We start from the raw sequence: 20,574 nt of genomic DNA on the forward strand, positions 1-20,574 counted from the left end.
ACCCCCTTTTCATATTATAAGTAATAGGCTTCTATTACCTGCACTTCGAAGTAACTAGGCCTATTGTTCTAAGGAAGTCAAAGGGTTTCTTTGTGTTGTCAGTGCATGGCTGCAGAGACTACTAATGAGTCATTAATGGATGAAGAGAGGGAAATCACAGGAGACTCACTTGTCCTTTGTCAACGAAAATCCTGGCTAGCTAGCTGGAGATGATTTTTTCCAGTGAAAGAATTGTCCATTGACGAGTATATATCAACATTCTAGGGGAGTTATCTATATGAATCTAGTCACTCAAGTGGCAAGTGGTTGGGGCAATGCGTTATCTTGGGGCAAGTTGTCAATTGGGACCCATGGCCGAGGCTGCAGAGGCAATACCACTGGAAGTTTGGTATGAATGCTTGGGGACAATCAAATATTGTCCTCCCGTCCCAGTGGGGCCAAGTTGTCCCTGGAGTGACTTGGCCTCGGGGAGGGTGGTCAAATGGGGCAAGTTGTCTTTTGGGATTAGCGACTTTGGGATGTATAGTCCAAGAGCGTAAGTTGTGCATTGTGCATTGGTCCAACTAGTGTTGTGCACTGTAATCTTGATCAATCCATTCTCTGCCTGTCAACCATTTTTCTTTTTCGAGAGCAACAGGTATATACCATCACTGACCCAACAACATTGAAAATGAAAGAATGCAAACAATGGTTTAAATAATTCGGCCTTTTTTATTTATTTCCCGTGAACTGTAAGTTGTTGTTTTCATCTTGAAGAAAAGGGAAAAATCTTGTTGCTCATATCAAAGTAAGAGCATTGCGAATTATACACAGATATCACTGATTTACTGATGTGTTTAAAACGCTTTCAAGGCCGAGGCTCTCAGTATCTGTCTTATCGACGGGCTCCAAAGAAAACTAACTGGGGTTTCAAAGAGCAGCTACAAAGCGATCAATTGAACTCAACCAGTAGAATCATTGTGATAAGAAATTCAGACTGAACCGATACACATACACAGGAAACATATTTCAGCCAAATATAGTGGTTTTCTTTTTCTCTCATAGTATCAAACCTGCAACAACAACATGCGACAGGCATTGCTATCCTGGTACAAATTCTTGAATATTAAATATTGTTCATCAATTTATCAATTCATCATGGTACATTTTCAAATCATTTTGAAATTCTTAATGAATTACAGACACTTTCTCCTCCAAATATCCATAAATTCATCTTACATATAAAATGCAGTAGAGTATAAGATTTTCGTTATTGTACAAGACAGGATAGCATTTATGGCACATGCTACATTTCAGGTTTTACTCCAGTCCATGTTTTGAAGTCAATTATTCAGATCTCATAAGTTCATGCAGTTCATTTAACGAATGCGACGAAAAAATAATTTGATAAGTTACGGGTGTCTATTAAAATTTCCTTGGAATATTCATTGTGCCATTTGGAGAAAATAATTAGAACATGCCTTTGGTGTTTAAAATACCTGACATCATCTCGAAATAATAGTTCTTATAACTTATTATAACTTATCAAAGAGAAATAATGTGTAGAAATTAGAAATACAATAAACATTCAAAATAATTTATAAGGCATAATCAAGATTTCAGAATAACTGACATCAATTTTTGGAGTCTGGGTGAAAAGTTCCTCCAGATATGGTCAGTTGAGCAAGGGCTATTACAGAGTGTCAAGAGAGCGATCATAACCAGGTATAAATATAATGCATGCATTCTTTTGTTCAGGCCAACATCGCATTTTGATATACATACATGCACTAACTGCTGAAAGCAGTCAGACGCAGAGACACAAAAACATTTCCTGTGAACGTTTTTATCTCAATTTCGAAGGCATATCTGTGGCGATTTTGTTTGTTTGTTGTCATAACCCGATTTAGATACCAACACCTGGAGGAACATTTCAACCTATGATTGTATGCTGGACATTTTTTTTTCTTAAGAAATGAAATATAATTCTAGAATGGTGTATTTTTAATCCAGAATGTCTATATCATCTCCATCTGGGTCGAGATCTTCGCGAGATGTAGCGGGCGTCGTAAGAGACAGTACTTCCTCCTTCTTAAACAAGCCACTCCTGCGTTCCTTCATCATTTGGCGGTATTCTTTCCGCTGGCGTTGACGCAACTCTTTCTGCTGTGATCGTCTTTCCCGCGACTGTTTCTGAATAGCAGAAAATAAATGAATTACAAACTACACTTATACAGTGCTATATCACTACTACACTTTTACAGTGCTACATTTCAAATTCTGTAAATATCATTTTGTGCGGGCCTGGCAGGAATGCCTCCCACTCCTTTAATCATAACCGGTCAACCTCAAGTTTAGCTACACAACACCTTTAATTTTGGGTCATTTTCACAGTGTACACTTGAATTTGTAACACAACCACTTCTAACTGCGTACCACTAACAGATGTGTTGAGCTGTGATACCTCAAGGTTGTACTGACCTTCGTGTGTTTCTTCTGTACCGGCGAATTTGTTTCATTACAGCTATCACATGACGTTAGACTGTGGCGATTTGTCGATTTCGTTTGTTGTCGGATATAGTCCCGGACTTGCTGTAATTTGTCGTCATCTAGGTAGTCTAAGTCTGGAAGATAGTGAAATGTGGAAATAAAAAACAGGTGAATACCACTATGAGCAGGATAGAAATCATCATGGAGATCAGAAAAATAACCAATTTATGTCCAAACATGGAGGCTAAAGAGAAACAAACACATAAGTGCACCACACAACAGTTCTGAAAGCATTCTTTTCCTTTGATAAATCAAGTGAACTGTCCAACTCAATAACCTGCACTACTCAATAACTGATGCAGCACATTCTCAAGAGTCTATTTTATCTTGCACGATGTCCAAACATGGAGGCTAAAGAGGAGCCAACACGTTTACTTAAAGTGCAACAACCAACAGTTCTCAAAATATTGTTTTGCTTATGTGAATAAAAATGGATCAACTGTCCAACTCAATAACCTGCACTACTCAATAACTGATGCAGCACATTCTCAAGAGTCTATTTTTTTTCTTGCACGATGTCCAAACATGGAGGCTAAAGAGGAGCCAACACGTTTACTTAAAGTGCAACAACCAACAGTTCTCAAAATATTGTTTTGCTTATGTGAATAAAAATGGATCAACTGTCCAACTCAATAACCTGCACTACTCAATAACTGATGCAGCACATTCTCAAGAGTCTATTTTTTTTCTTGCACAATGTCCAAACTTGGAGGCTAAAGAGGAGCCAATATGTTTACTTAAAGTGCAACAACCAACAGTTCTCAAAATATTGTTTTGCTTATGTGAATAAAAATGGATCAACTGTCCAACTCAATAACCTGCACTACTCAATAACTGATGCAGCACATTCTCAAGAGTCTATTTTATCTTGCACAATGTCCAAACATGGAGGCTAAAGAGGAGCCAACACGTTTACTTAAAGTGCACTGCACAACATCATAAAACTACTAGCAGTTTGGCTTTCGCTTAGATAGATAACGTGTCACACTCAATAACCTGCACTACTCAATAACTGATGCAGCGCATTCTCAAGAGTCTATTTTATCTTGCACAATGTCCAAACATGGAGGCTAAAGAGGAGCCAACATATTTACTTAAAGTGCACTGCACAACATCATAAAACTACTACTAGCGGTTTGGCTTTCGCTTAGATAGATAACGTGTCACACTCAATAACCTGCACTACTCAATAACTGATGCAGCACATTCTCAAGAGTCTATTTTATCTTGCACAATGTCCAAACATGGAGGCTAAAGAGGAGCCAACATGTTTACTTAAAGTGCAACAACCAACAGTTTTAAAACATTCTTTTGCTTTGGCAATATTATCACATTGCAAAAAAGCAGTTCAGCGGAAGTCAAGATGTTGGATACATAAAAGAAGAGGGGCAGGATTTTCCTATCTGGTGATCTAAGAGTATAATAGAGTGCTGAATCGTACCTATAACAAACTCTGTGTCGGCAGGACTGATATTTGCCTCTGGGTAGATGATTCGTATAACATCCAACTGCTCCCGTAGACCCAACTCTCCACTGATCATTTCACTGAGCTCCTCAACAGTTGTTATCTGTTCTTCATCACACATTTCACACCTGCAAACAGAAAGCAAACTTAACAATGGTTTTAAAAGAGATCACACAGGTGTGGAACTGCCACTGGATGCTTCTCACTCTTCTGTATGCTTTCCAAAAACTGTCTCACTCAATAACCTGCACCGCTCAATAACTGATACAGCGCATTCTCAAGAGTCTATTTTATCTTGCACAATGTCCAAACATGGAGGCTAAAGAGGAACCAACACGTTTACTTAAAGTGCAACAACCAACAGTTCTCAAAATATTGTTTTGCCTATGTGAATAAAGATGGATCAACTGTCCAACTCAATAACCTGCACTACTCAATAACTGATGCAGCGCATTCTCAAGAGTCTATTTTATCTTGCACAATGTCCAAACATGGAGGCTAAAGAGGAGCCAACACGTTTACTTAAAGTGCAACAACCAACAGTTCTCAAAATATTGTTTTGCTTATGTGAATAAAGATGGATCAACTGTCCAACTCAATAACCTGCACCGCTCAATAACTGATGCAGCGCATTCTCAAGAGTCTATTTTATCTTGCACAATGTCCAAACTTGGAGGCTAAAGAGGAACCAACACGTTTACTTAAAGTGCACAGAGGACAAATCAACACTTTGTCAGATAACGGAGGCCAAATACAGCGTACACTCACCACAACTTTGTGTCGTCCAGAATACAACACTGTTTTCGTTTGAGCGGCCGCGACAACATTGGAGACGGTGATGGTGACCTTGGTGAGCAAGGGGAGCATGGCATGCTGGGAATGATGATGGCGTCTACGTCAACATTTATTGTCTCCTCTGATGATGTTGTTGTATTGGTGGATTGTGAAGGGCTGTCGTCCTCATCATCTTCCGTCCAACTCAACAGCATGTTGCCATTTTCTGGAATTCAAAGCTTAGAATAGAAGTTGAAGACAAATGACAAGTAAGTTCAAGTACAGAATTTTGCTCAAGACTTAAAACAAATTGGCCGGCTCGGACTTAAGACTGTACTGTAAGCCAATCACTGGCATCATTTCTGCATTCAGTTTAATGTTCTCCACAAGCTTATTGCACAGTCCGAACACTTGGGAACAAAGGCTCTGAAGGGCAACAAGGCCCATTCTGCCTCATTCACAGAACTAGGAAGGAATTCAATGCTGTCATTGGAAGATTGAATTGTCCCATCTATTAACACCAACCTGCAATTGTCCCTTCCAACAAGTGACTCAAAGATGAACTAAGGAACTCCTGTTCCTCGGAGACTGGGAACAACTCATCACTGACATGTTGGTCGACGTCTAGACAAGCCTCATCACTATAATCTGAACCAGCAACACTACAAGATGCACTGTTCAGAGTGTCATTCATTAGTCGCGTTTCTACACTGTTATTACTGTAGTTCTTTACTCTGAAAATAAGAATACAAGAATGTATCAATTGCTATAAGCTCAGATTAAATTTGAAATGTGTAGGCCTAGTTCTGCTCTTCCTACGTCCAAATTTGTTGCCCTCCAAAACACTCTAGGCCCACCAGTGTTTTCTACTTGAGCCTTCAGGAGCACAGCTTTTTTAGGTCATGTCACCCTCCTTTAACTAGTCTTAGTCTAAAGAGACAGATTAATGGAGGTAGAGTAAAACCAATTCACATCTAAATCGGAAACAACTAGTATCACCTAGTATCCATCTACACACCTCTCGAGTTCAGCCTCTAATGTTGCAATGTCCATATCGAGACTGTAAGCATCCACCTTGCTCTCATTGGCTTGGTTGAACATGAACAAGTCCTTGTTGAACAGCATATCCGAGCCCCACGGACTGAAAATAAGGTCAATACCGTATAAAAAAAATGTCAGGATTAAATCGTTTAAAAAGGTTTTTATTTAGAGCCAAACACATTTTGATGACGGATAACTGAGAGACGAGGCATGTTCATATGTACATACTCTCACCTGGCTATCAGAATCCCATAGTTCAATACAATAGTTTGGGAATTTGGCCTCATGCCAACCACGTTGAGTGGGCATGACTTCAAACCAACAGTGCTGCCACCTTTATGAAATAACCCAAAAATTGACCAAAAAAATGTTATTTTCGGTCGTCCAAAGAAGTATTACTCAAAACACAACACAGCCCACGATGGAATGTATAAATGAGAACTAAATGACATCCCTTTTGTGGGGTATAATATGCAGTTTCGCCGTCAAACAATGGGGACAAATGAGCAGTCGAAGGACGGCAAAATGGGCCGGGCCGGGAATGCGTGTGCCAATGTGGAAATGCCGGGAGTTTACCTGGATGAGAACACCGCCGTATCGGCAATCATTTCTGTCTTAACTACAGCAGCGTCTTTCGTAGAACTTCACTGGTTACTCCAGTTTAATCTTGTGAATAAGTGTGACAACGTTTTATTAATGTTACAACGACATTTGGGGCAAAAAGAGGGCAAAAGCTGTCTTCAAAATTGGAGATTCGCTTCAACGTGGAACAAAACGATGTGAAGTACGTCATCACTAAATGAGTAGTTCGAAACCTTCGCCGATTGGCCAGATTTGCTAATTAGATTGGCGGGAAATTTAAGCAGATACAATGTTCCAGAACTGCCACACCTCTTGCAATAGATCCCAAATGATTCACGAGTTCCATTTTGTAACAAAAGCATTGCACACCCACACACAGCCCGGGCTAACAGCATGTTGAGCGGATTCAGTCCTACCTCTGGGGAGGGGGCTTCATGATCTGTTTCAGAGACAATGTCACAACCACCAGACAGCACAGAGAGACACTTCTCTCAGCGAATCTCATCAGTTCATTCTGTCATGCAGATCTTGTGCCCTTTCAGCATTGTTTCATCAGCGAGTTCAATTAAGGGAAGATATCTTAAAAATCTACAACTGAACCTAGTACTGGTCCTGGTACTGGTTACAAGACCACTTTCTCAAAGTCAATAGCCCAAAGGATGAAACTTATACTACTAAATCCACACAGGAGTTCTTTCAAAGAAATTTTATTAAAAAGTATCAGTTCTCTTATTAACAACACTGATGTACAGATATGAAGTGAATGAATTTGACAGAAAGGAACAACGCAAGCACAGGCTAGAACCATGAAGACCACAGGTTCAGTTCTGGTAGCTAAGAGCATTTTATAATCCTTGCTCATACTTCATCGATAAAATCTATCGTAAATGTTAAACGAACAAATTCTGCAGCAGAATTATATACAACTCAAGATTCTGTTGGCTATCATGCCTACACACGGACACCAAGTTAAAAATTACAGTTATTAAACAAAACCAACCCCTATGCTGAATATGCATGCCTGGTCTCCCACAGGACATCAATAGAAAATACTCCCGATCATTAGCAGTAAAACTTGACAATATATAACATCACACCAGGTTCAAGTTATTGCGAATAAAAGACTAAGTACAGAAAAAGCCTTGATGCAGTGCTACACAGAGTTAAGTGCCAGATCTCTCTCCACCTTTGTACAATTCGTAATACTGGCCAATTAACAACAATTAGACACATATCCCAGCACATAAAAGCGAGAAGTGTGCGGAGGAAATATTTGCCAGGATAACATAATGTTTTGTTTTTATAACAAGCGATGCACATACCAGTACTGTTTTAATAAATGCTTTCGCAGCAACTACTATCACATATCTCTGATACACAAACTGCCCTGAGTTGACACATAATAAAACAAATGCAAACAAACTTATCTCCAAAATGCAATTGAAGCACCACGTAGCAAGAGTCCCCCTGACCTCTTCTTTCCGTTTAAAAGTCAGCTTGATGAAGTCAAAAAGTTCAACACAAGTTACTTTCCTGTTGGTTTTGTACCAGGATTAAATGGATTTGCCGGAGTTGTGTTTGGCTGCCCACGCCCAAGCGGCTGCATTTGAGGCATCATAGGATTTGACATGCCGGGATAATTCATCATAGGTGGGAATAAAAATGGTGCAGCCCCACGACCTGTACTCATTGCTGGCATGGTTGCCTGTGGCATCATGGCCCCCTGGGCTTGTAACATTGATGCCATGGCCAATATCTGCTGTTGCTGTTGAGGTGTCAGTAAACCCTGGTTCAAAGGGAGCATGGAAAGCCCTGGCATCCCCACACCAGCCCCTGGCAAGTTCCCCGCCTGGGTAGAGAGAGGCAAACCTAACCCAGGAAATCCCATGCCGACTTGGCTCGTCATCGGCATACCGAGATTACCAAAGCTGAAGTTTCCTTGAGTTGAAGGCAGAGCTGCTCCTGCCATTGTGGCCTGGTGACTGGAATCACCTGTTGTGGCAGCACTTGTTGTCATCGTGGTAGCCATTGCTGCATCCATAAATGGTGCCACACGATTTATATTTGGTGTTCTGGGTTCCTCAAATTTGGCACCGTACTGAAAAACAGATGAAAGTATCTCTATCTGTGAAGAAAGTTTGGTACAACTTCACATCAAGTATCTGTACATTTCTACCATAAGAGAGAGCAGGGCAGAAAATGCAGGTATCTTTGCATACGTACATACTGATGGCCCCTTATTTGAGACGGTGTTTAAGATAACCTTTACCGAGTTTCCGATGTGATGTGCATGTGATGCATCAGACGGAGTTCTATGATGTAACGAGTGTTCAACCAAAAACATGCCATGTTTCACAAGAAGGAAAAGATCATACCTGATTTTGATGATTTGCGTCTCCTCCTCCAACTTGGAAGTTATCCAAACAATTTTGTATGAACTCGTCAGAGTCTGCTCTCACTATGTGGGCTGCAACAAATCAACACAAGTCAAACAAAATCCAACAGAGATACAAGGAGTCTGTGCATATTCAGGCTATATCATGGTTAAGAAGAGACACTGGGTGGTCATGAGCCACCACATCATACAAGGCTCAACAGCAGATGGAAACTAGCTGAAAGAAACATGCAGACATTCTGTTGGGAAAGACATGAAGGAGAGCCAACTGACAAGGGGAAGCTTCTCTAAACTGGCCCAGAATCTCGGGTGGATGCATAATGCATGGAAATGTATGAATTATGGTAAAATCAATTTGGATTTTGTCCATGTCGGTTGCTACTTCACCAAGAATAAAACATACATGTAGCCTTACTGGTACTCTCACCAGTCATCTTCAGTTTCTTCTGTTCCTTTCCAGAGACAGACTTGATCTTCTCCTGGATAGCATTAATCTGGATCTCGACCTCATTCACCTCATCAACGGTCGTCTCAGAGAATGTACTCAATGTACCCATGTTCTGCAGGAGACGATGTCTAAAGAGGAGGAAAACACTGTTAGGAAAGTTTTGTAAGATAGCAATCTCTGTGCATGTGCTTTCTAGTGAGTGTTTCTTGTGGACCCAAATGATGTTGTATCTGTTGTGTTCTTGGCCTTTCTAAAGTGATGCCATATAAAGGAGTCCATGACAAACCAGAAAGAATTCTAATTAAGACAGGGTCTTGCCATAGCATTAGCACATGGCTAACAGAGTCCCGAGTTTTACCTCTAAAGTGAAGGTGTTCTTGAATATACATGTACATCCCGTTATAACATATAGCTGCTCTGCGAGTTCTGATCTCAAGACAGACCAACGTCACAAAATCAAGTGCTCCATCTCTGTACACACCTCCTAAACTGCATTGCCTTCAACATGAGGTTGAGATCCTCCAAACTGAGATCAAATGTCATGGCATCACTCTCCGAGTCATAGCTGATTTCAGGCTCATCTCCTCTCCAATACGAATCCTCGGCATCAAACTTCTCTATCAAGTCCTTGATGCTGTTCTTCAATTCTAATGACGGGTGTTTGAGGCCATCCAGAATCACAGGCACACTGAAATAACCAAGGGAGGTTATGATGTAGATATAAAGAGTCCGGCAAATAACCCCCAAGTATATTCTCAACTATTCAATTTTAATGTAACAAGTGGACCTGTTGAGGATCATCAAAAATGCAACTGAGCTCTCAATTTTATCGATCACACTTGCAAACTCTGCTTAATCTCAATACTTTAAAGTAGATATGACTTACGAAGATAACTCATAGATGGTTGTATAGGGCTTCACCTCTTCACCTTCCATCAAACCTTTCACTTGGAAACTGAAACCAATCAGATCATAGGCTTATCAACTAATTTCCTACCATGGGAAGCAGATATGATTCATCGGGAGTTTGAAATAAGTATACATGTAACACAAGTGACAGCTGGAAGAGTGATTTCATACAATAGTGAGACATCCATGCATCAGTCTACTGCTTATATCATATGAGAGCTCTAGACTGCAGACTGATGAAGATCTTTTTCAAGGTGCAGAATTCGATACATCGTCCCAAGAAAAGAAGAAAGAATCATCACAACATGGGTGATATGAATAAAGGCTAGCAAATGCTTTTACTTCAATTTTGTACAGAAAGGCCAAGTGTAAATGTACATGGAGTTTTAGATAAAAGCATTTACTACTCTTTATTCATATCACCCATTGACATGACCATTCCTTGGGAACATCTGGATGAGCACTTTCTTCTCCTACCATTAGTACCATGATTCACCTCATCAATGGCTGTATAATAATCTATCCTCTTGAAGTTCTCAGAAGAATCAAAATGTGGACTTACTGCTTGAACTCTTCAAAGAGGTCAGGATCATCCTCCTGGCAAACAACTTGATTTGGAACAATCAACTTCTTCGCACGAAGCTGTAAGGTAAAGATGGGGTTGATAGTAGCAGTATAAGACCGACTATACCACACAACAGAAGACAACTACGTACAACCAAATTGAGGGCAATATCCTTTTATACCACGGGGGGGGGGGGGGGGGGGGGGTGCCAGAAGAAAGAGGAAAACTTGACTGGAAATGACACAATTGGAAAGCTGTCCACTCCTTCAATGAAGACACAATTGGAAAGCTGTCCACTCCTTCAATGAAGACACAATTGGAAAGCTGTCCACTCCTTCAATGAAGACACAATTGGAAAGCTGTCCACTCCTTCAATGAAGACACAATTGGAAAGCTGTCCACTCCTTCAATGAAGACACAATTGGAAAGCTGTCCACTCCTTCAATGAAGACACAATTGGAAAGCTGTCCACTCCCTCAATGAAGACACAATTGGAAAGCTGTCCACTCCTTCAATGAAGACACAATTGGAAAGCTGTCCACTCCTTCAATGAAGACACAATTGGAAAGCTGTCCACTCCTTCAATGAAGACACAATTGGAAAGCTGTCCACTCCTTCAATGAAGACACAATTGGGAAGCTGTCCACTCCTTCAATGAAGACACAATTGGAAAGCTGTCCACTCCTTCAATGAAGACACAATTGGAAAGCTGTCCACTCCTTCAATGAAGACACAATTGGAAAGCTGTCCACTCCTTCAATGAAGACACAATTGGAAAGCTGTCCACTCCTTCAATGAAGACACAATTGGAAAGCTGTCCACTCCTTCAATGAAGACACAATTGGAAAGCTGTCCACTCCTTCAATGAAGAAGCAAGGATGTCCTCCAAGCCTTCAGCCATTGCTTACCATAGCCCTAAGCTTGTTGGTGTCCCAGAAGAAAGCTGATATCTCTGTCCCAGGGAGGTAGGCTGTGTTGTTATAGTTGACTAGATGGACATCATACATCAGGTTCAAACGCACACTGCAATGACAGAAGAGAACAGGAAAATCATGCAGCCAAGTATTGTTGAAAGGCAGAGACACACAGAACATATCCATGGAAATTCTGATTAGCGCTGTGAAGTGAGAGATGTTGGCAACGATTTGGATAGAATTTGGGGGTGGGGAAGGGAGTCGGGTGATTTGGAAAAGGGCTAAGTATTTTCCTGGTATTTCATACTCACAATTTGATGTAACGCCTTCCACTCTCCATTTCCATTGCCTCCATATTGTTGGTGAGTTCTTCCATGAGTGGAGTAGGGGCTTCTATTCCTGCGTAGTCCAATCCTTTCTCAAGTCTAGGGATAAGAATAGAAGTATATAAACACAAACATCTTCTGTGAGTAGATTTCTCTCCACGTGTATATTGTTGGACTTCAAAAAACAAACACAGGAGTTCAATGCAAAGAGATAACAAGACAGACAGAACTGTTCAAACTATTTAACAATTCATTCTAAGTAGCATCGCCTAGGTTAGGCAGCAAGTTGGTTACATGACTATTTCGTTTGTAAACATACGTGAGATCTTCTTGCAGATCATTCAAGACTTCTGTCGTCATGTTGTCTGGTTGGAACTTGGCGTGGCATTCCTCAATCAGGAGGTCATTAATGTGAACGTCTTCTTTGCCATTTGTGTCGCACAGACAAATGGACATATAGTCATACTGGAAGAAAAGATTACCATTAAGTATTAAAGACATCGACGACTGCATAATCAAAGTGCATCACCTAAAGCGATACACTTTAATTTGACTGAGAACCATCTTCACTAGCCAAAACTACTGCCACCTACCTTAAAGTCTGTGACATAGGCAATCAATGCCTGGTTGGCAACCAACTTCAACAGGAAGTTTTTCGATGCCTCCGTCCAAAATTTCTGAAATGACAGTAAACTTATGACAGTGACAAATCCATTACTTTTTGAATTACTATGCAATTTCAGATTAATCTTGTTTCCGAACTTAGAGGCTTATGCCTGAGCATTCAGCCCAGTCCACATCCCAGCATCATAGGGGTTACCCCACTGTAAGTTAGTATAACTTTAAAAATGAGGACATATCAACATTGTCATTGCATCAGACAACTTTGACGTCGACTTCTTCACAAGTTGTAAAGTCCTGAACAACAGCCTCACACAATAATGAGATATGCCAACACATGATGTGATCCTTACCCCATTAGCCATGGTGATATTAGCCAGTCTTGCTTCAATAGCTTGCGCCGGAAGCTTCATGAACTTCGACCTTTAAAACAGCGAAACAGAATGTAAGTACGTTTTGCTTCAAACTGTGCTTGGTATGTTTTATTAGAAATACACTCAGATTGGATTGCGATTGGATCCTGGACTACCCATCAAGCAACGAGACTATGTCTCATACACCAGCAGGAAGAATTTTAATTCAAAAGCAACTTTTGATATTTGTTTCAGTCAACTCTTTAAGGAACCTTACTTCAGAAAATGGACGGCATTCCTGTGGACGCTGCACGTGTTTCCATAATCTTCGAAATACACCTGAAAGTAAGAGAATTAACAATCAAAATGGCAACCAAATAAAGAGGAACTCATATATTGCTCAATGACCAGAGACGCAAGCAGAGTAAGATGCCTTACCCAAGGACACAAATTAAGAGTTGTGGCCACACACTCAAGCCTGTACACTATCTGATCAACTTACATCCACAATTTGCTGGTTCTCGGGTGCCGAGGTGATGGTGCAACGATGCCAATTCTGATCCTCTGGGAACACTACAGCACAAGGCATGCCCACCATGATGTAATCCTCTGGCATCTTATAAAGCTCAAACTCGTTGCCGCAGTAGACCTCCCTGGAAACACAATCAATTTTATATTTGCATGTATTGGGAGCACAGTCAAGGTATAAGGCAGAGGTTTGCTCTTGTCTAATGCCAAGTTTAGTTTCGGGAAGCAAACGGAAAACGTTTTAAATCGACTTCAGGGTGAATGCAGCAATAACGTTGTTAATTCCTAGCTACTGTAAGATATTCGCCTGGAGTGAAAGATTTGAAGGATGAGACAGTGTATTTACTGAAAAATCCAAGGGTTATGGCTCAGAATCCAGCAATGGTTGCCACAGTGTCCTTCACAGTAAAGCTGAAGTGACCTGTTGTTGCTGCGACTTACTCTAAAGCATCCATGAGTTCCTCTAACGAATCTGTGGTAGACACTCCCTTCAGCTGAACCCAGATCTTTCCGGGATGCGTCACGTTCGACACATACACTTCCAGGTACTCAGGATCCTTGGGTATCCTTTGTTTAATAAACGTGCTACCACTGAGCACGGCATCGGGAGGGATATGACCATGGTGACTAGATGATGCCTGGACCGGTGGAAGCGGCCTTGGGACCTCTTGCTGGGGATTTGGCTGCACAGAGAGGAATATGAAGGTATGATGGATTTTTGAAGACATTACCACAAGGTGACACGTTAAAGTGTGTTCAAATCTTAAAGATTGTTACGAAGAGCTTATACACATATCTAACACCTAAAGCGAAAAAACCAACCACCCATGCCTTGAGTTTTACAGTAATAAGCAACCAGTGCAGTCAACACCGCCGCATATTCCCATTCCTACTTACCACAGCGGACCTCAAAGGGTATAAAACACAACGACCTGAAGGAGGGACAAGAGTGTTATTATTCATGTCATAGTTTAGATACCAACCTGTGAGGGCGCTGGGTCTGGAACACCTGCTGACTTGTTCGAACTCAGAGGAAAGATATAGACGTCACCTAGAATGAATAGAAGACTGATACATGTAGCAGGAGTCAAATATTGCCTGATTTTTGAGGTTTTTCAGAGAACTTTTGATGGAAAAACTTCATTCTTTAGCTAATAAATTAAACAGCCTGAAACAGTCACATGCTGATGATGACAGTGAGAGGGCAACCTTACCATGTCCTTGATAGGATAGTTTCAGTACACGATCTGCAAGGCTGCGTATCATAGCATCAATAGACTTGAACCTGTACCATTCTGGAGACAGGGCCTCGCCATAGGCTTGCTGGAATATTAATAAATGGTCAGTGGGTACTGGTACATGTTGTCAACACCAGAATATAAAAGCCTTCTTAGTAGCTTTAATTTAGAGTTGTTGAAAAAGTATTTGAAACCAACATAAGGATTCAAACATCACATACAGATTATTGTGTGTCACCATCTCTGGACTATTATATCGCCACCAGTTCCTGGTCCCCAGTCATGGTATCTAGTAAAGGAACTGACATAGCTGAATGAAATGGTCATGCAAGGAACAGACACTTTTCATTTCAAACAGTTTGGGTAAAGAAGGAAAATAGACCAGAGAGTTAAAGTTACCTTGTACACCTCTGGGAGCATGGCTGACAACAAACCATTGGGATATGTGTTGAGGAGTTTTACCAATCGCTTCTCCAGTTCTGTATTGGCCTTGGGTTGTGAATCTGTAAGAAGTGCCAAATATATGTAGGTACCTGTACATCCACAGTAGTTCTTATCTCATCACACTGTATTAAGTGGCCCACTCATGATTTAGTTCACATGTCTGTTATGCAGTAATGATCTTATCTCCTAGGAAGAATCTTGAAATGCACAAGATTCTGAAAAGGGACTGTCGTAACAAACTTTCATGGACACAATTTGGACAAATTTAGGGTTCATTGAAAATGGCCATGAGTAAACGATACGTTCAATCATACAACACCCTGCAAGGTTCCTTTCACTCCAATGAAATAGCGAGGTAAATCCATAAACTCTTAGCCTTACCCTTCTTTGGAACAGGTTGAGTATTTATAGATTGTGAGCTTCGGCTGCTGGTCTCTGAATCATACAGCACCCAGTCCCCTTTGGGGTTCGGTCTCTCGATCGCTACGATATCAGGCAGCGCTGACACAAACTCGATGATGCTTGTGAAACCAAACTTTTGGAACGGCAGTTCCTCGTTATGAAGGTCCTGAAGGAAATAAAGTTAACTCTTGAAGGAATGAGGCCTACAGCCAAATTGGGACACATGCATTGTCTGAAACGAAAAGGACAGTCAAAGCCACTCTTAAAGGTTCTGACATGACTCTTGATGAATTAACAGTTTCTCATGTTTCTGATGATAAAAATTAGGGCCCTTGTTGACTTCTCGAGCAAATAATGGTAAAAACTGAAGTGTCCATGAACAACCTGCTCAGGGCTGACCAGTTAATATCAGTGTTGGTAAACTTAAGATATGATAACTAAAGTGTTTCCACTGTATTTAATATCTGACCTGTTTGATATGTCACAATACAAACCACCTCAATAACCTACCTTGAATTCCCTCTGAAGACGACTGGAAAACATTCCAGCTTTCCTTCTTTTCAACACCTGAAAAAAAGTAAAAATTTAACAACGCCATGATCATAGGCTCTAATACTATCTCACCCACCAATCATTTGCCTTTGGGCAGCTTCTTGGATCAGACAATGATCTGCAGATACCAAACAAGTTCCTCAAGGGTACCACTAGGGTTCCCTTCTGTTTTTCCAGCACTTAAGAGGCGCCACCAGCCAGAAAAAAGTTATTGTTCTACCAGAACCCGCCTTTTTAAGGATTGACTATTCTCTGACATGTCCTGACAAATCACACCTTCGGAATAGGATTGAGGAGACTGGCAAGGAGTTTAACTCTGAGACAGGAGTATCAAGTTTATCATAACTCAAGTGCAGTCTACAAAGTCCTCCTGGTCCTTAGCATACTCACTGCCTGTAACTTTGTCTTCACATCAGCAGGAATGCCATCAGCATAAACAGGTTTCTCCCTATGGTGCCTGTGGCCATGAGATGACTTCTCACGCTCACTTGGACTACTTCGCTTAGCAAGGGAAGATGTCTGAGGTCTGTGGTCCTTATCTTCGACTAGTCTGCTGGAATGTTCTGCAGTTTTGCTGTAATCTTGAGAAGCTAGGCTGTTATTCTGACCAGAACTCTGCAGTCCTCGTAAGTGTGGAACAACATATTTGCCTTGTTGCTCAACTGCTGAAATTTAACAAAGGATACTGCTATTCACAGTGACAATGAACTCACGTTAGAGTGGACACATCATCATGTCCTTGTAAAATATAGCTTCCATTACTCGCAGAGGTTTTGCAATGAGTTCATTTTTCATTGAACACTACAAACGCTTCTCAACTACAAGAATCATTCATTACTTATTCAAGTTGCAACTCTGGGCTACTCAAGTCTCAACACATCGACATCAGCACTTTTGTTGATACTGTTTAAACGCTTCTCAACAATGAATGATGTTGTGACAAACTTACCTGGACGCGCTTGTTTACTTTGCGGAGCCATGTCCACGCTGAATATCCTTATGCCTCCGGAAAATATTGTTTCAATGTGGACAATATCTTGAATACTCTGCAAAAGTTCCTTAACATTGTTGAACCTGAGACGATTGTAGTCTATCTGGGTCCCAAATCGTCGAGAATATATAGCATTGAATGAGCTCCCTGAAATACCATCAGGATGTTCTTTCAAAAGCTGTGATATATTTGTCCTTATAAACGGAGGGACATATGGCTGAGCCAGCTGCATCTGTCTTTCCAGTCTTTGTTTTGTCATCAGAGCTTGCTTCGTTTTCAATGGCAGCACCCGTGATCGCCCACCAGATTTTTTTGACTTTTGTTTCGACACCAACTCTGCGATGTGTTGCGTGGTTTCGTCGGCAACACCCCTGAGTTTGACATCGCCATTGCGTTGGTGCTGTATCCAGACAACATCTTTCATTTCCTGCAGGCATGACTCTACCGTCGGGAATCCAATCTCACGATATGGGAACGGCTGTCCGATCAGATCTTTGTAATCTGTTATAAATTCCCGCAGAAGCAATCCATTTTTAGCAGACAGGAGAAGCGCCCGTACTTTCTTCTTGGTACTCGAAAGGAGATCTGCCTTGCCCTGTGTTGGCATTATTTATTCCTTGCCAGTACCTATTACTGTATATCTGCACCACTCATTCAGGTACCGGTACCGTATCTGCAACGAAAATTCGAAAATTCTTGAATATTTGACATGTTTGACCGGCTGAAGTGAACTTCAACTTGTGAAGCTGAATCTGATTTGACAGCCGTTCAACAAAGTGCACTTTTTGAGTGAAAACTCACATTTATCAACAAAAGAACTCACATAGTTTATAAAATAATGTAATAGGCTCACGATGGTTAGACGACTTTGGGAAAATATTATGTTGAAAGTGGTGAAAATGACAAAAAAATTCTGAAAATGTTTACAAGCTCAAGTTTTTCACACGGCTTGAAATGGCATGAATGGCGATTTGTTACATCCTCGATGTACACATTGAGGGATGTCGGACATTTTTTAGAGAGTTCCTCCAGTACAGCGCCTCTAGTGTCAAGATTGACTTTGCTGCTCATCGCAGCGCCATCTACAAATTCGAACATTGTGTCGCGACAGTGTTGTACTCAGTGCGACTGCGAAATCATCCCATAAAAGACGACATTTCTGTCGATCGGCACAATTCTCGTGATACATAAGCCATCATATTGACCAAGCTTTTATTGCTGCTTACCCAAAGACCTATATAGTTAGTGTTTGGCTTTTTAGACGTATGTTTGAACATTTTCTGACTGATACCCTATTTCGCCATGTTCCTAACAGAGTGTATCAAAAAAGTGTATGGTAGGCCTTATCCTGTGTAGAACTAAAGAGAGCATTGTTCCAACCATCTTGACCATACCTTTGTCTGACTCTTGATTTCTGGCTCTGTGGAAATCATGCCTTTTGGTCAAGACATCGATCCATTTGTCCGGCCGAGTTGTTTCAGTTGTCTTGTTGTGCCTCGGCTCGAGTGGTAGGCCTAGTACCATACACTATTATTCTCAAGTGATTGTTTTGGAACCAATATCACCTTAAAAAAGAACTGGCATTGGAAGTGCATGCCATTAGCATGATCAAACTACTAAAGTATAGGTGATCAATATCATGTGTTGAATTTGAATGTTTAAAGTGTTCTAAATCTAATGTAGGCTAACAATGAGAAGATTATGTTTGCAATTTCAGATATTCCCCAGTGAAGATGATCATTCCAATCAGATGTTTCACATGTGGTAAAGTTGTGGGCAACAAGTGGGAGGCCTACCTAGGACTGCTACAGGCAGAGTACACAGAAGGGTCAGTAAAACTGGGAATATCATTCTTCTTATCTGACACAGCCCAAAACACTTTCTGCGAAGAAAAGTTCCCTTTCCTGTCAGTGCTTAATTTAAAGATGCCAGTTACCAGTACCAGTAGGGTAGGTGCTCAAAGATCGCTATTTATTTATTCAAACAAGTCATCCCTGACGGAGAATACGAGAAAGAGTAGTTTGTTCAGTTTTCGTTCAAATATTGTTTTATGCGTTTTCTTCTCTTACAGGGATGCCCTTGATGCCCTGGGTTTGAAGCGGTATTGCTGTCGGAGAATGCTGTTATCACATGTGGATCTCATTGAAAAACTCCTCAATTATGCACCATTAGAAAAGTAAGAACCGATGGACAAAAAAACCTGGTTTGAGTGACAATGCCAATGGAAGGATAGGCCACAATATTTCTTCACTGGTTATTTTGTGCAAACCTCTTATTCTGACAGACAAAAATGGGTATAGCTTAAAGTATTGAAAGGTTTTTGATGTAAGTGTTCAGATTCTCTGGTGATCAGCTGACTTGGAGATGTGTGCAGGGCTGATGAGAACTTTTCCCGAGGACGAGCATGATGAAAATAGTTCTAGACTCTTGATTCTGGAGAATATTTCAAAAGACACACAGACGGAAAAGAAAATGCATTTATGATTGGAATACATTGTCATTTTGATAAAATGTAAATACAATCAATATGATATATCATGTTATTGTTCCTTTATACTGGTATTTGCGTGATATATGTAATGAGCTTGACTTCTTTTAGGCTCATTGGAGGTAACTCTTAATTGGTTGTCCAAAAGTATCTTTCAGAGGGCCATGTCCAGTCTAGAATGATGAGGATATCCAAATGTCTCTATCTGATCTCTGTTCTGGTTTCTAAATGGCTGTCCTAATGTCTTGCTGACATAGCTGTCCAAATGCCTCCATCAAATTTGGACATGGTTGTCCAAATCGAATCTCTAATAGACTGGTTGTCCAAATGTCTCCATCAAATCTGGACATGGTTGTCCAAATCGAATCTCTAATAGACTGGTTGTCCAAATGTCTCCATCAGATCTCTGAATTAGTTGTCCAACTGTCGTCATTAGACCTGTGATATGGTTGTCCAACTGTCTTCATCAGATTTTTGGATCATTGTCAAACTGTCTCCAAAGTCATCCAAAGATCTCCGTCAGAAGACCGGAGTCGTCAAGCATTTGTCACAATCATGCACGAGACCAAAGACACTCGTTTGTTATTAGATAGTTTTGCCATCTATCGGGCATTCTATGTTGCAATGGTAATGAATTTTCATTGGATCCGTACTGTTAAACCAGATTCTTTCACTGGGTGTGGTGGTGGTGGTGGTGGGGGGGGGGGGGGGGGGGCATTTAATACTGTCCGTTTCTGCTACACATGTGATTTCTCTACCCCTGCGGCCTGGGAAGGATAGATATGAGACTGGAGCGCGTATCGTACGCCTTCAAGTTGGTCCTCCTGACATCACAGCAGGCCGGCCTACATGTACGTTTTTGTTGTGTATATTAGTTAATATTAGTGAGTGCTGATATAACCTTTCGCTCAAGGCTAAACACTATCTCATGATTAAACACACCTTTCCACTGAACCATACTTTTGATATGATTTGTCGCTCTCTCAGTGGCCTGCAATACATTCCTTGG

General features: G+C 40.9%; 2 protein-coding genes across 5 annotated transcripts; both read right to left on the reverse strand.

Annotated features, from left to right (window-relative positions):
* Nucleotides 1-710: 710 nt before the first annotated feature.
* On the reverse strand, nt 711-6,571 carry LOC135492403 (protein FAM199X-like). Its single transcript, XM_064778870.1, has 7 exons — nt 6,386-6,571; nt 5,787-5,909; nt 5,294-5,502; nt 4,763-4,994; nt 3,971-4,122; nt 2,461-2,603; nt 711-2,172 (listed from the first exon to the last, which is right to left on the reverse strand). The coding sequence occupies exons 1-7, from the start codon at nt 6,415-6,417 to the stop codon at nt 1,984-1,986; spliced, it is 1,080 nt and encodes a 359-aa protein (XP_064634940.1). The 5' UTR covers nt 6,418-6,571; the 3' UTR covers nt 711-1,983.
* A 545-nt stretch (nt 6,572-7,116) lies between these two features.
* Nucleotides 7,117-18,092, reverse strand: LOC135492855 (tudor domain-containing protein 5-like). Of its 4 annotated transcripts, none has more exons than XM_064779536.1 (22): nt 18,005-18,092; nt 17,036-17,750; nt 16,477-16,751; nt 16,045-16,101; nt 15,514-15,700; nt 15,088-15,191; nt 14,665-14,773; nt 14,434-14,501; nt 13,892-14,133; nt 13,425-13,575; nt 13,200-13,261; nt 12,923-12,992; nt 12,542-12,625; nt 12,268-12,413; nt 11,934-12,047; nt 11,617-11,731; nt 10,706-10,785; nt 10,121-10,189; nt 9,716-9,922; nt 9,190-9,362; nt 8,767-8,858; nt 7,117-8,489 (listed from the first exon to the last, which is right to left on the reverse strand). In XM_064779536.1, exons 2-22 carry the CDS (start codon nt 17,682-17,684, stop codon nt 7,917-7,919), a joined length of 3,627 nt encoding a protein of 1,208 aa, XP_064635606.1. In that variant the 5' UTR covers nt 17,685-17,750; nt 18,005-18,092; the 3' UTR covers nt 7,117-7,916. The 4 variants fall into 4 exon arrangements, with proteins under 4 accessions (XP_064635606.1, XP_064635607.1, XP_064635608.1 ...); XM_064779537.1 differs by having other exon boundaries at nt 16,477-16,748; nt 17,901-18,032; XM_064779538.1 differs by lacking the exon at nt 14,434-14,501 and adding an exon at nt 14,348-14,382 and having other exon boundaries at nt 17,901-18,032.
* Nucleotides 18,093-20,574: the final 2,482 nt, after the last annotated feature.

The sequence above is a fragment of the Lineus longissimus genome, chromosome 8, assembly GCF_910592395.1.
Source record: "Lineus longissimus chromosome 8, tnLinLong1.2, whole genome shotgun sequence".
In the NCBI taxonomy this organism is placed as follows: domain Eukaryota; kingdom Metazoa; phylum Nemertea; class Pilidiophora; order Heteronemertea; family Lineidae; genus Lineus; species Lineus longissimus.